General features: G+C 41.5%; 1 protein-coding gene across 1 annotated transcript; it reads right to left on the minus strand.

The window, feature by feature from the left end:
* Positions 1–11345: 11345 nt before the first annotated feature.
* Positions 11346–15245, minus strand: mpv17l (MPV17 mitochondrial membrane protein like). The gene is made up of 4 exons (XM_072368642.1): positions 14521–15245; positions 14066–14136; positions 12874–12903; positions 11346–11722 (listed from the first exon to the last, which is right to left on the minus strand). Exons 1-4 carry the CDS (start codon positions 14825–14827, stop codon positions 11507–11509), a joined length of 624 nt encoding a protein of 207 aa, XP_072224743.1. The 5' UTR covers positions 14828–15245; the 3' UTR covers positions 11346–11506.
* Between the last annotated feature and the right edge of the window lie 221 nt (positions 15246–15466).

Here is a 15466-nt window from a genome sequence, read left to right on the forward strand (position 1 = left end):
AGAGTTACAAAGGATGAAGGTTCTAGTTAGATGCTGTCCTGCAGGTTTTAGATGTTTCTCTGCTTCAACACATCTGATTCAGATGAAATGAAAGATGAAAAACCAGCTAATGAGGCATCGATCTGAATCAGGTGTCTTGGAGCAGGGAAACAACACCTAAAACCTGCAGAACAGCGACCCTCGAGGACCGGAGTTTGACCTCCCTGCTCTAGTGGAAAAGGCCTGAACTTGCTTTGTAACAAACTACGATCTGGGAACAGCTTGCAAAGCAGTATCTGCTGGTTTCAATGGTCAGAAAGGATCATAACCAGTCAGTAAGTTTGAGATGTATTGTGGGACAATGTAAGACTTTGAAGGAGAAGAGTAAGTTATTAAAATTAATTCAAAATCTAACAGGCAGCCAGTGCATGGAGGCAAGCACAAAGGGGATGTTTCAAGTCTTTTTGTCCTGGTAATGAGTCTAGTTTCCATTCTAAATAAACTGGAGGCGACAGAGGAGCCCTGTGTTACGATCATAAAATTGGAGAGAAGAGAACAGCAGGCAGCAGGCAGATGGAAACTTGACCAACGGTTTATTAGAAACGCGGAAACTAAAAATGCGGCAGAGCCAGAAAACTGAACAAATCTGAAAATAAAACAACTAGATACAAAAACAAAAGATAAACAGATGGAACAAACTCCAGATAATAACTGAAAGGTTGCAACAACAAAGACTGAGCTGAACAAAGGAGTATATATACTGGGGGGGAACTAATGAGGAATTGGCTGCAGCTAAGGCTGAGTGACTTGGCGACGGGTGTGGAAGTGGAGCTGATAACTAAAACAGGGAGACTGAGGATAAGAAGGAGTAATGAGCAGAATAAGAATCTAAAACACAACATGAAGGAAACGCAAAACAAAATACCAAGAACACAGAACAGAGAGCAGCCAAGGAGTTCAAAGAAAACTAAGAAATAATTAAACCGTGAAAAGACCAGAAGATCAGAACAAAAAGACCAATCAAGACAAGATGAATACCAACAGAATTAAAATCCTAATTTAAACCAATGACCAAATAACGCAAACAAGAGCACAGAAAAACCAAGAAAAGAAAAGCAAAGTCAGAAATCCACAAAACAGTCTGATTGATGCTTGATTAGTCCGAACGAGAGGAGATAAAATCCTGCTTAACATTTAGTAAATCAGCTGAAAGAAAAGATGTGACTTTATTAAACAACATGTTTGATTTCAGCATCAAAACTGAGTTTCGAATCAAATATTACTCCAAGATTCATGGTGGCCTGGGTAATATTTCAAAGACTGACAAGATTAGAACAAACAGGACTGAAATCATTTGGTGGACCCAAGAGAATGACACGTGATTTATTATCATTGAATTTAAGGACATTTGGGTCATCAAGGATCAAGGATGAGATTAACAAAGCTGCTGAGGCCTGTGGGTTTTATTGGTATGTACAGCCGAGTGTCATCAGCGTAGAAATTATCATATACATTATGTCACGGTTTATGTTCTGTTTCATGTCTCGTCATTTCCTGTTTTATTTTGAAAAATCACTGACCTTCTCCTCTCATTTCAGGTATCTTGCCCTTCCTTCCGTGTCAAGCGTCTGATTGTCTTCCCTGATTCCCAAAGTGTTTCCACCTGTTCCCTTTGGTCCCTCATGAGTTCAAATAGTCTGTGTTTCCCTTGTCTGGTGCCAATATGTGTCTCTCCACATGAGCATCATTACCAGCCATTTGTCTCAAGCCTTGATCCACAGTTCCACGAGCCTGCAGTGAGCGATCCTCCTGCAGTGCTATCTTGTGTTGTAATTTATTCTTATTCATAGCCTTAGTTTATTTATTCTAACACGGTAAGTGTTCATAGCCTTGTTTTTCCAACGTTTTCAAGGAGTGATTTTTCATTCATAGTCGCCTCCGTTAAAGGAGAGTTTGAGTTAGTCGGTAAAGTTTCATAGAGCCTCGGTTTTGTTAAGAGTCTTTTGTTTTATTCCGCCTCGTTTTGAGAGCGCGTCTTTGTTTTGTTTAGTGTTCATAGCTTCTGTTTTCCTCCCAGTTTGGAGAGTTTTGTTTGTAACTTTCATAGCTGCGCTCCTCCTCTGCTTAGTTACTGAGGAGAGCGCTTAGGTTTTTCATAGCCTTTACTTTGCGCTGCTGGGAGATCGCCCTGCCTTTGCTGTGCTCTGTGTGCTTTATTAAATAATAAACCCTCTTAGAACCCATACCACCCTGCGTCTGTGTCCTGAGTCCCGCGGATAACTCACACATTATGGTTTTGAAGACCAAGAAGTAACGAGTTAAAAGAGAACAGAAGGGGTCCAAGGACCAAACCCTGTGGTGCACCACCAGTCAACTTAGCAAAATATTAAATAAAATCACACAGAGTGTCCTGAAAGGTTTATTTAGAATGAATCTGAGTGTTATAAGCTAAGAAATGAGTCCTTAATTGCAACTCAGGACTCTAAAGGATACAGGAGGATGTTGCGATCAACGGTATCAAATGCAAGCACTTAAATCTAAAAACAAATGAAATAAAATCAAAGTTTCCTCAATCTGCACCACGCAGGAAGTCATTAGTACTGTTTACTCGTAAAGTGCTCTAAAACCGCACTGGAAGCTGTAACAAAAACACCTCAAAATCAAAGGTGCAGAGAAAACTTTCTCCTGAACCTCAGATAAAAAGACAGCAAGAAGACATGTGAGCAGCTTCTTAAAGATTTAAGGTCCAAATTAGGTTTCTTTAGCAGTGGATAAACCACTGCATGTTTAAACAGTCTGGCAACAAAATTATGACAACAGGGCTAGCTGTGGGAACCACGTCAAGACTACAGGATCAGGAGGTCAGACGGGGGGCTGTGTGCTCTGGGACAGAAATCTGTTGAAACTCTGTAAAAGAGGCTGAATTAACACATAAAAGAAATCCCACAAGGATCAGACTGGATTTGGGTTCTGATGTTCTCCTCTTTACTTATGAAAATGATTTTTTAGGCTGTTCAGCAGCAGATTCTTGAAAAGATGAACCATTAATGGCGACATGAGTTTCCCTCAGATTTATCGGCCGTCTTTTAAGGGTTTATTTGTGATCATTGACCCAAGGGGAGTCATTCAATTGTTGTTTCTTGGCTTTAAACATGGTAATTTGGTCCTAAATGGAAAGACAATGATTGTGAAACGAATGTAATCGTGCCTCTGGTCCAAGCCAAGGGTTTAAAGAAGCTGAATTGAGGGCATTGAGGGAAACTTAACTACAGAGTCAGTACTGAAAGTGTGAGTGCATCTGTTAGTGCTCACTGTGGAAGCACACTGATGAAGGGGCACTTCAAAGATAACAGCTTTATGGCTGGCGACAGGCATGTTTCAGAGACTGAGTGAGGTTAAACGAGTCTAAAAGATCTAAGAAATTAGATGGAAATTAGATTAGAGAATGGCCGGGTCGGCAAGAATAAGCACCCTGTCTCATTTCATCATTACAATATAGATTAAGATTAAGATGCACAGTGAGGTGGACAAACAAAACAATCATGATCAATCTTATGTGCACAGTTCATAAATGTCCTCCAGGGACATTCAACCAAACATTTGGGCCACAGTTAAATCAAACAAACCTCTTTCCAACCCTGCACATTAACAGAAGCTGACCAACATTATCATTGCTGTCAGTTATCAGAGCTGGATGGAGTGAAGAGTGCTGCACAGACCCCTCTTCTTGCTACTTAACATGATGTATGTTAGTTATGTTGCTTATGCTGGTGAAGGACGATGTGTCGCAACTATCCTTGACTGTGATTGGAGCCTTACTTCCGGTTGGTGGGGTCAGAGGTGAAACTGGGTCAGCTCTGTCCTTTCCAGAGGGATTAAGCAGACCTATCTGATCCCGGTTAATCCACATGCACCATCACCACACACATGCAAACTCCAATCCATTCTGTCCTTGCTTCATATCTGGGCTACATGTTTTCAGTAAGTCTTGTGATGTGCACTGACAGCAGATTAAAGACATAAATATGTGACCTTCACTGATTAATGGGATTTCCTTCTTGTTTCAGAAATATACAAACTACTAATCATTTAAAAAAAAGAAACATATTATTGGTATTTGTTGAAAACAGAACTGGGGTTAGAATGTGGTTAGCCTAGCTTAGCATAAAGGACATCCCTTTGCCAGATTCTGTCCAAATTAGCAGCTCAGGAGCATAAATCTAATAAAATCAAACAGAAATGTAACATAGTTCTGTGTTACATCAACCTGCCTGGCACTGATGAGAAGATAATCAGTTAATAAGTCAGAAAATCAATGTGGTTTGATCCCTGACCAGGTTAGCTAATGTTAGCAAGACCTGCCATGCTACTGCAGCATGTTTACAGACAAAGAGTGGAAAGTATTTTGTCCAAAACCCAGTCCCAATGAAGTTAGGACACTGTGTAAAATGTAAATAAAAACAAAATACAATGATTTGCAAGTCCTTTTCAACTTATATTCAGCTAAATACGCTAAAAAGACGTGATAAGACTGATAAACTTTATTGTTTTTTTGCTAATATTCACTCATTTTGAATGTGAAGCTTGCAGCATGCTCCAAAAAAGCTGGGACAGAGGCAACAAAACACTGGGAAAGTGTAGGAATGCTCAAAAAACACCTGTTTGGAACATTCCACAAGACAGCAGGTTAACTGGAAACAGGTGAATGTCATGACTGGGTAAAAAAGGAGCATCCCTGAAAGTCTCAGCTGTTCACAAGCGAGGACGGGGCGAGGTTCACTGCTTTGTGAAATAGTCCAACAGTTTGAGAACAAGGAATGTATGGATTTCATCATCTACAGTCCATAGTATAATAAAAAAAATACAGAGAATCTGGAGAAATTTCTGCACATAAGCAGCAAGACTGAAAACCAGCATTGAATGTCACTAATAACTCTCAGTTAACACAGTTAAACAGCAAGTTAAAGCTCTGCCATTTAAAGTAAAAGCCATTTATCAACAACACCCAGACAGACAGCTTGTTACTCCGGACCCGAGTTCATCTGAGATGGACTGAAGCAAAATGTGGAGTCGGACAAGTCAAAGTTAAATTTATTTGTAGCACATTTAATGTACAAAACAGTTCAAAGTGCTTTACATAAAATAAATAAAAGCATTGGAGCAGGGAGCAGAAAACGCATTAAAAATATGTAAAAGAATATAAATAGAAAGAAATAAAATAATTAGAATGAGTAAAATGAGTAAAAACAAGCAACAGTCTGGATAAGTTAAAAGATATCGTGCAGATTTCATGCATAGACACATGAGAAAAGACATGTTTTTAACCTGGATTTAAAAATGTCCACATTTGGTGACAGTTTAATCTCCTCTGGCAGTTTGTTCCACTTGTTTGCAGCATAAATAAACAGCTAAATGCTGCTTCTCCAGGTTTAGTCTGGACTCTGAACTGGACCAGCTGACCTGACAAGTCCACATAAAGATGTGGGGGGAGTGTTGGTAACCTGCACATCTGGGAAGGCCTTGCTAATGCTGAAAGGTACATAAAAGCCTCATTCTGCACATGTTACGACAGCGTGGCTTCATAGTAAATGAGTTCAGGTGCTAATAGCGCGTTATGAAGCCACCGATCAGTCTGCTGAGCGACTGAGTGGCACATCAAGCAAGAAACGGGAAAGAATTCCAGCTGCAACAGTTTCCTCAGCTCTGAAACTCTTATTGAGTGTTGTTGAATGTTTATGTTTTAATAGTCTTGTTTTCTGGTTCTGTTCATGTTTTTCTCCTGCCATCTAGTTTCACTCACATCACCTGCTTCATTGTTCACAGCTGCACCGCATTCACTGATCACTCCCTCCACAGTATTTAGTCTCCTGGTTTCCTTTCATTCACTGCAGAATCCTCACCAAGCCTTCATGCCCAGAGCCCAGAGCCCAGAGCCCAGAGCCCAGAGCCCAGAGCCCAGAGCCCAGAGCCCAGAGCCCAGAGCCCAGAGCCCAGAGCCCAGAGCCCAGAGCCCAGAGCCCAGAGCCCAGAGCCCAGAGCCCAGAGCCCAGAGCCCAGAGCCCAGAGCCCAGAGCCCAGAGCCCAGAGCCCAGAGCCCAGAGCCCAGAGCCCAGAGCCCAGAGCCCAGAGCCCAGAGCCCAGAGCCCAGAGCCCAGAGCCCAGAGCCCAGAGCCCAGAGCCCAGAGCCCAGAGCCCAGAGCCCAGAGCCCAGAGCCCAGAGCCCAGAGCCCAGAGCCCAGAGCCGGCTCTGCCACGCTTTTTGTTCTTGCCTTTTGCTCCCTGTTTTTGGGATAAACCCTTTTTATGAATCCAAAGAGCTGCATCTGGGTCCTACCTCTCCACAGTTCATGACAGTGGTAAACATGCCCCAGCTTTTCTATGATGTGCTGCAGGCATCAAATCTGAAAATGAGTGAAAAACGCAAAAAAAACAATAAAGTTTATCAGTTTGAATGTTAAATATCGTGTCTTTGGGGTGTATTCACAACATTTACACAATGTCCCAAATTCATTGGGACATTCATTGGTGTTTGTACTTTATATGCAACTTATTTAATGAGACAACATATGTTTAAATGAAATAAGAATAATAAATAGTACGTTACTGCAGCTTACATCGTGTTTTAATGCGAAAGGCAGCCATGTTGGATTTTGAGGTCAGGATTGGTGGTTCCTCTCTCTCTGAGTCAGAAATCTGACGTGAAAGGTTTCTCAGATTAAATTCTAACCTCCCAGATCCCACTAAATACAGCAGGCAGACACTGTGCTGCTGCCACAGAGACACCAGAAGCTAAATACCTGCAAAGATCCTCCAGTTTGGAAACATCTCGCTTTAAACAGCCATGCTTTGAACACATGATATAGCCTATTATTAGTGTCATGTACGCACGGCACTTTGCTTTAATGTTATGTCCCAGTGGAGCACAAATGTAAAATATTTCGGGCTGTAACCGAATCCAGTTTGCTGCACAACAGCTGTAATTATTTTCTTGCTTCAACCGCTCCCTTTGTGCAGAATCATGCTTCACTGCTGCTCTGACGACATTCACTGCAGTCATTTCAGCAGCAGTAACTGTGGTTTGATGTTTATTAGCTTCACGTGTACTCATAGAACTGGAAATATGTCCGTTAATCTTTGTTTTTAGTTGGCATTGTTTGAATTAGTGGCAGAAACTCTACTTGCTTTGAAAGATTCCTGCAGACAAGGCTGTAATTACATTAACTTTAGGAGCGGATCATCTCCAATCGCTCATGCTTGATGGATGGATGGAAGAATGTAGAGGTGGAGGTTTAATGTCTTACTTTCAGGGCAAAGTTCAGCAAAAACTATGTTTAAATTTTCTTTAGAGCATCAATGTAAAAGGAGGACTGGAAATCCCACCGTTAGAGAGCATAATTACACATTTAAATTCTTATAATTGTTCCAAAAGAAGCTCTGAGCTGAAGGACTCGGACCGTTTCTTCCATTGATTTGTTTGTTTATCTGTTAGCAAAATAACAGAAAATCAAACAAAGCTGAATTTCATAAATCATGGAGGAGAGTTGGAGCATTTCTCACTTCATTGTTTCATGTTCTTGTGTTTAATCGTTGTCAGGTTTTTGTTAGTTTTCAGGATTTCTATTTCCTCCTCAACCTCATGCATTTGGATCCTCTCACCACCTCTTATGCACCCTGACAACAACAGTTTGTACAATTCTGAGCAGCTTTAAAGTGAATCTCTGGTCTGAGCTCCTTTATTCTCCAACACAGCCTGAACCCTCTGAGACAAGCTTTCTGTCATTTCTTTAAGGAGTCTTCAGGAATAGTTCTCCAGGCTTCTTGAAGGACATCCCAAAGCTCTTCTTTGGATGTGGGCTGCCTTTTGTTCCGTTCTCTGTCAGATGATCCCACACTGCTTCAATAATGTTGAGGTCCGGGCTCTGGGGAGGATTCATCCCTCCATAAGACCTGTTGCCACTGATTTTCAGTCCACTTCTTGTGTCATTTGGCACAGCTCAGCCTTTTCTCCCTGTTTCCCTTCCTTAAGAACGGCTTCTTGACAGCCACCCTTCCATGGAGACCATTTCTGATGAGGCTTGGGCCAACAGTAGATGGATCAGCTGAAGGTCCAGATGCATCTCTCAGGTCCTGTCAGGTCACAGCTGGATTTTTTCCTCTTTCTTAAGGACATCACTTTCAGATCCTGTTCATCTGCTGGAGATAGTTTTTTAGGCCTGACACTTCTTATTTTGTCCTCCACTTGTCCAGTTTCCTCAAATGTTTTAAGGACACACTGCACACCATGCTGAGATATGCCAAGTTTTCAGCTAATAGCTCTTTGGGAATCACCTTGTTGCTGCAGAAATCCTATTTTCTGTCTGTCAAACTGTGTTATCTTTGCTGTTTTTCATAGATGCAGCTAAAGAAATGGGAACAAATGATGTGTCTTTGTGACAAAGTGCCTAAAGATCCAGTTTAAAATGGCTTCTTTGCTAAGTTGTCTGTTCTGTGTCGACACAACACTGGTTCATCCCTTGAGTTAGGAGCCTTTTTTCTGCCTGAATGCGTCATAGGTCAGAGTTAAGTGGCTGAACAAAGAAAAAACACATTCCTCTGGACTGAAAATGAGTGAAAAAGCAGAAAATGGCCAAAGAAATTCTGGCTGCTTGGAAGGAAAAAATATAAAATGGTGCTTTTTACTGTTGAACTGTTGAGTTTAGTTGAATTCACATTAACAGATAGACTGAGATGTTGCTGTAACTCTTGTCTGGGCATAGATATTATAGTCAGATATGCTTATATACAGCCTCACAAAGCCAGACTGTCTGCACAGTCTTGGTCCTCAGCCCAACGATATGATCTTATTCTGGTCATGACTTAATCCAGTTCACTCAACAGAGAAGGAGCAAGTTGTTTGACTGGTTTATTGGTTTCAGGTTTACTGTCTGGAGGTATTCACACAACAAAAACTGTCCTGAAAACACATAATAAAGGTTCGTTGTAAACTAGTCATCATCAGCTTCATAACAGGCTGTTTTACATCACTTAGAAAGTTCTGAAACACTCAGAAAAACCTGATTTCTAAGATGTTATTCTGTTGATATTTATTCTAAATGGGGCCAGGCGTTTTCTCTTCAGTTACAACTCAGCAATTAAATCATTTAACTCGTTTCTATAGATAATAAAAGTCACAAACTCACTAATCACACTTGTCTCCACACGAGTGAGTCTGGCGTGGGTGAACAGTTCCATGATAAGGTATCTGGGCTGATGGCAACCAATCAGATGGTTCAAGTAAGAGGACAGGATTAAGATACATAAGCTTCACAATTACTAGGAGACACGACACAAGTAGGATGCATTGGTGATGAAATAACCCAACATGACCTGCTGTGACTGGCAGACCTGAGCTCAGTACATTGTTGTCAGTGAAAAGAAAAGGAGTTTTCGTGGGATTCGTTTTCTTACTGAGGGTTAGAGGTAGTTGACTAAAGTGAAACTACAATCAGAAGGCTTGTTTGGGCCCCAATCAGGGAATAAAACCTCCTCAGCCTTCCAACTGAAGCTCATTTATGTTGTATTGTTTGTTAAATTGCACAGTTTGTGGTTTACAGGAGCTTAGTTAACGCCTCCTGCTTCCTGCTGGCTGTGCTTTGATGCACATTTTCACACGTAAAACCAGAAGTTAAACTCTTATTAAACTCCCCTTTAATCAATCATCAGCATCATTTCCACTTGCATCACTGAACACTCTGTTCTGTGTCATTAAAAACCATCTTAAAGCTACATCACCAATCCTCGTTAGGGTTCAGAGTGTCTGCTGAACGTTCTTTAGCACCACCATCAGATATTTCAAAAGCTCTTTGTTCCTTAAAGGGGAACTCCGGTATTTTTAAACCTTATTTCTGGCATGAAATACGTTCATCTGCTCACAGAGAACAGTTTGGTGAAAGTCGGCGTCCTTCGGAAGATATTTAGATAACTGGAGATCCATATAACGGAGTGAACGGGGCTTAGAGGATGCAGCCTCTAAATAAGGCATTATCTGTCTTTATTTCACCAATACTTTAAGAAGAATGAATGAATGAACGTGTGCTATAGCTCTGTTAGCTCATAGCTGCTGTGTTGTTCTTATTGGCGGCTATCGGGGGCTTATAGAGGGTAAAAGGGCGTCCATCGTACTCAAAGTTGTCGTCCATGTCGTCAAAATCTGATAAATATCCTGCCATGTTGCACAAAACTATCAGCAGCAAACTCTGTGTGAAGTTAGCCGACTGTCACAGAGCACGGAGTGAATAAACTGTGCTGCAGGGGGGCGTGTGGATGAAGTGGTCCCAGTAGAGTGCCTGTGTAGAAATCCCTCTGTTAGCTCTCCTATAGCTGCAAGTAGCCACATAACAGCAGCTATGAGCTAACAGAGCTATAGCACACGTTCATTCATTCATTCTTCTTAAAGTATTGGTGAAATAAAGACAGATAATGCCTTATTTAGAGGCTGCATCCTCTAAGCCCCGTTCACTCCGTTATATGGATCTCCAGTTATCTAAATATCTTCCGAAGGACGCCGACTTTCACCAAACTGTTCTCGGTGAGGAGATGAAGGTATTTCATGCCAGAAATAAGGTTTAACAATACCGGCGTTCCCCCTCAAGCTCCCCAGTTGATGAAACTTCTGGATGCTGACTGTAATCTATCAGCCTGAACAGCCGGATGAGCTTTATTTAAAACTGCACAAACAGAAAAAGAGAAAAGTAACATCACACATCAATCACTGCAAACAATCGTCACCAGTCAGCCAAACACTGCAAACTCACAGACTTAAAGGTGAGGGAAGTCACCAAGAAAAGGCACAACCGGTGCTAATCAGTCATTATCAAGCCCTTAAATCTGGTCCCAGGAGCTCAAAAGCCCCCCGTGGGCTCAGAGGAAACCAGTGCCTGGAGCACAACTTCCCAACTAAACCACCCATCAGTCTCTGCTGAAAGCTTTGAGAGTAAAAATGTGTGTCAGGTTTAGAAAACCCATCTCAGCGTTGCCCCTCTGCTCCTCTACGATCACTTGGTGCCCTCAGACGGTGATTTTCTTCTATTTTTTTATTCTTTTTTTCGTAGTTCCAGTGTTGATGATAATTCGAGGGTAGCCTAAAAGTCTGTGGCTTAATAAAACAGAATATATATATATATATTATTAGATATTTGAACTGTCTTCGGTCTGTTTAGCTGCCTGACTCTAGCTTCTTCTCATTTCTTGATTCTCTCGTGGTTGTTCCAGTCTTTAAATGGGTACACCACCTATTTTTATAGGTTTAATGAAGTCGAGTGGCTCGCTAAAGACATTCATGCAACTTTATGCAACTCCTTGTTATTAACGGCCTCATCCTTTTCATGTCAGTCAACCCGTTTTGTGTGCACGTGACCAACAGTGTCCTTCAGCCTTTCAGCTTTCAGAAGCTGGTTTTGCAAAAGTCGGCCGCCTTTTCTTCCTTTTACCAAATCTCAAAGGCCTGAGTGACAAAAGCTGCATCCTCCTCCTCATCTTCTTCCTCCTTTTAATTTTCTCTCTGTATCTTTTGCCTCTTTCGGGCCAGCCGGGCCTCACGCATCTCCTCCAGAGTTTTACGGGGGTCCATGACAAAGGCCAGAGCCACGGCGGCAGTGCCATCGCCGTTCTGGCGTGAGAAGCACAGGAAGGTGGCCCAGAGGAAGGCGCAGCAGCCCATGAAGGCCGTTCGCAGGTGCAACGGCAACAGGACGAAGTTGAGAAACTGTGGAGAGGCAGAGGAAAAGCAGTTTTGTAACGTTTTCTCCTAACAAAAACTGTAAAAATTGTACATTCTGTGATCTTATGCATGCTTTAAGAGCTGTAGACCATATGTAATGAATGCAAAATTACTCTTAGACTATAAAACAACACTGAATAGGTCAAACTATCCTACATTTAACCTGAAATTAAATTATATAATATAATAATAGATGAATATCTGTTCATTTTTGCTAAAATTTAGGTTATATTTTTTATTGATTTCACCTGAAAACAGTGACAAATGTCATAATATTGAGATTAAAAAAGATTTAATCAGAGTTCAGGATTAATTCCTCAGTTTTCCTCTTTGTAACAGTTAATTTATCTGACAAAAATACTAATGAGCCCATCAGCGATTAACGTGATAAACCTTTACAGTAGACTTTTTATAGCCCTATATGTCATTAATACATCAGTATCAACAGTTACATTTAACCTGAAATTAAATGTAACTTTAGGATAAATTAAAACAAAATCTGTTCATTTTTGCTAAAATTTAGGTTATATTTTTTATTGATTTCACCTGAAAACAGTGGCAAATGTCATAATATTTAGATTAAAACAGCAAATGACAAAGATTTAATCAGAGTTCAGGATTAATTCCTCAGTTTCCCTCTTTGTAACAGTTAATTTATCTGACAAAAATACTAATGAGCCCATCAGCGATTAACGTGATAAACCTTTACAGTAGACTTTTTATAGCCTTATATGTCATTAATACATCAGTAACAACGTAAAATAAAAGTAATTTCAGTTGATATTCTAAAATTGTAGATTACATTTCCGGGAAAACGATCAAAAAGAAGTTGATGACTCATCCTGCACCAGGGGGCGTGTCCTAACTTTGCATCCAATGAAATGCTTTCAAAATTCAGCACAGCTTAAACTGAGTGGTGTTCCCTGCTCAGGCCAGTGCTGCTGACCAATCAGAGAAGACTTGACATTTCAGTTGAAGGGCAGCCTCCCTAACTTCTGTTTTTACAGGAAAGTGTAAATTTGCAGAAACAAACTCGCTGTTTTTATGGGAACTTTGAAGAAAACTATCAAATTTGTGATTTGAATGTTAAATCTGACGGCATACCAGTAAACACACATGAATAAAATAATAATTACCTGCATGAATGGCCAGTACATGAGTCCGGTCTGAAGTAAAGAAAAAAGAAAAACAGATGATGAGTGATTTTGATAAACAGAGGATTGTAAAAATCCTTGTTTCTGCGCATTTGTTCCTCAGATATATTTAAATAAAAACATTCAGAGAATAAACTGAGCAAAAAAAGGTGAAAATAACAACCAAAGTTGCATAAATTGACTTTAACCTTAAAGAAAATGGTCAATATTAGTTATAATTACTTGACGTGTGACTTCCAGCATCTGTTTTGCTTTTGATGACCTGCCACACAGACAGGTGGCACTGTAACTGTGATTTAGTGCAGGATATATGCAGGTGCATCCACTTCTACATCCATTACGCATCATAAGTCTAATAATTAATTGACTTATTATTCCTATAATTATGTCCCGGGCCAGTTGGGGTTTTTGAGGCATAATTATCAGAGTTACAGTAAGCCAATCAGAGGCGTAGCAGGGACAAGTAATCTTAAATAGAGCTGTTGAAACACAGGCTGCTCATAAACTAATTTGAGGCATAGACTGACCACATATCCACTTCTCCAGGAACCGCTGCACCATATTTAGAACTACATTTGACCTCCAAATCACTTTTTACATTAAAATCAATTAAAGAGGGGAAAAGGGCATTTTAAGAAAGTGTTGAGATCCAAAGAAGTAATGCTGTCATGTAAAATTAGTCCATTAAAAGCTCTTTATTCACAACATTAGACCAAGAAATCAAGATTAGTGGTGAAAAATGCTCCCAAACAGGGTGATAATAACTTATATGTCATTATTATTTGGGATCCAATCCTAATTTAGCAGTTAGTGGAGATCCGTGGAGAGTAACGCAACCCAATCATATTTAAAAATACATGTATTGATGTAATGTAATCAATCAATTTGAAATATTTAACAGAATCAAACATGAAAATAAATCATGAAGGATCTAATTCATTCAGAGTGTATTTGGTAGGATTTCACCGCCTACACAAACCTGGACCTCATTGACATTTTTATCCACTGCTGCACTCACGGCTGAATTACCCCGCGTGCTCCCGCGCGCCGCTGAGCCCACAGAGCAAAAGCGGCACATGGCACAATCTAGGTTAATCTGGCAGTGAGCTGGCAGCGGCAGCGGCCGAGTGTGGCGGGAGCGAAGGTGACTTTCCCTCCCCGAGGCCCTTCTTACCCTCCATGTGTTGAAGAATTTCTCCCTCCAGTCTTCAAAGATATCATCCTTGCCCTCCAAGAAGCTCACGCCTGCAGGACACAGAAGAGGTTCAGGCAGATATCACAGGTGACCTTTGGCGGGCTGTTACGCGTGATGTGAAAACTGACTCCTGACCTTGGCCTATATACCGTTTGACTGAAAGATAACCTTGACACGAGACCCCTTCAGGGTCCTCGCAGTTTAAGCCTGTCTACAAACAGAATTTCCTCGAGTTTAAAGGTTTTCCCTGAAGTCTAAGAAGCTGAATTACTGCCGAAGCCAAAGACCGGAGTCAGAACTCCAGCTCAGCGTTTAAACTTAGAGGTTTTTGGCATCAGTGCCGTTAGATTGATTCTGACCTTCATGGGAGAGCGCACCGTATCTCCCCAGAAGCAGTATGTTTGCGTATTAATCTGATTTAAAAACCTTCCTACCTGTGTAGAAGACACTGGTGGCCAAAGGCGACGCGAAGCTTTGGTCCAGCAGGAGTTTGCGGAAAACCATCCCGGCTGACTTTCCAGGGAAACGTCTCTCCAGCGCGCGCAGCCAGAAGTAATTAAAGTTTCCATGGAAACTGATTGCCACTATAGCAACATTGCGAGTGTGTTTCCAGTCCATGTGCTCCTTCTGAGCGATGAGCTGGTGGACAAAGTCACCGCCGGCGAACAAGCAGCCGTACAAAGTGACATTGGCCAGCCATGGGAACCGTTTCGCGGCTTCTTTGAGCACCGCTCTCCTCATTTTGGCACCGATGAAGAAGAAGGAGTCAAGCTGGCGCTTAGGTTACAAGACAGTCTGTCCTGTACGGCTTCACTTCAGCAAACGAGACGCACGCATAGCGGTGAAATACATCTGACAAGGCCTTGGTGTCACCCGGCTGGCTGACAGGACGCAATCCATCTGTATGCGGTAATCAGGGGGGGATTATAGCCTACGTTTCCACCGGAAGCCGGAATATAATTCATTATCAGATTTCAGAAGAGAAATCAAACTTCGCCCAAAAGTCTTGTAAACTATCCAATCTAATCGGTCTATTTGCGCTCTGCGTAAAACCTGCCATCGCTCCACTTTCTTGCAGAAGATTTCACTCTGAAAGCATCACATTCCGGACATATGCGGGAAAACCAGCCAATAAAAGAGCTTTAAAAGGTAAAAGATGAATGAAAACGACTGGAAAAGTCTCCCCTGGAGCATAAAACAAATCTAGATAATAGTTTCAGCGCTGCGGCTCCGGTGTATCAGGTGCATCCCCTGGAACAAATCCTGCAGGTCAGGCGCTAATCTGAGGGATTGTTCCGGTCTACTCAGAGGCGCATCACCGTCTAACTGCGTCACTGACATCAGCAGCAACAGTTCGCGGAGAGTTTAGAGCCGAGGCGC

The sequence above is a fragment of the Leuresthes tenuis genome, unplaced genomic scaffold (genome assembly GCF_036924035.1).
Source record: "Leuresthes tenuis unplaced genomic scaffold, fLeuTen1.0.hap1 SCAF_17, whole genome shotgun sequence".
Lineage (NCBI taxonomy): Eukaryota > Metazoa > Chordata > Actinopteri > Atheriniformes > Atherinopsidae > Leuresthes > Leuresthes tenuis.

What these genes read in the sequence shown, in the direction of transcription:
- mpv17l (XM_072368642.1), bottom strand. Translation starts at nt 14,827, where the DNA reads ATGAGGAGAGCGGTGCTCAAAGAAGCCGCGAAACGGTTCCCATGGCTG. An exon ending in CACCAGTGTCTTCTACACAG is followed by an intron (nt 14,137 to 14,520) that starts GTAGGAAGGTTT and finishes TGTGTCCTGCAG; the next exon opens with GCGTGAGCTTCTTGGAGGGC. An exon ending in TGTACTGGCCATTCATGCAG is followed by an intron (nt 11,723 to 12,873) that starts GTAATTATTATT and finishes GCCTCTCCACAG; the next exon opens with TTTCTCAACTTCGTCCTGTT.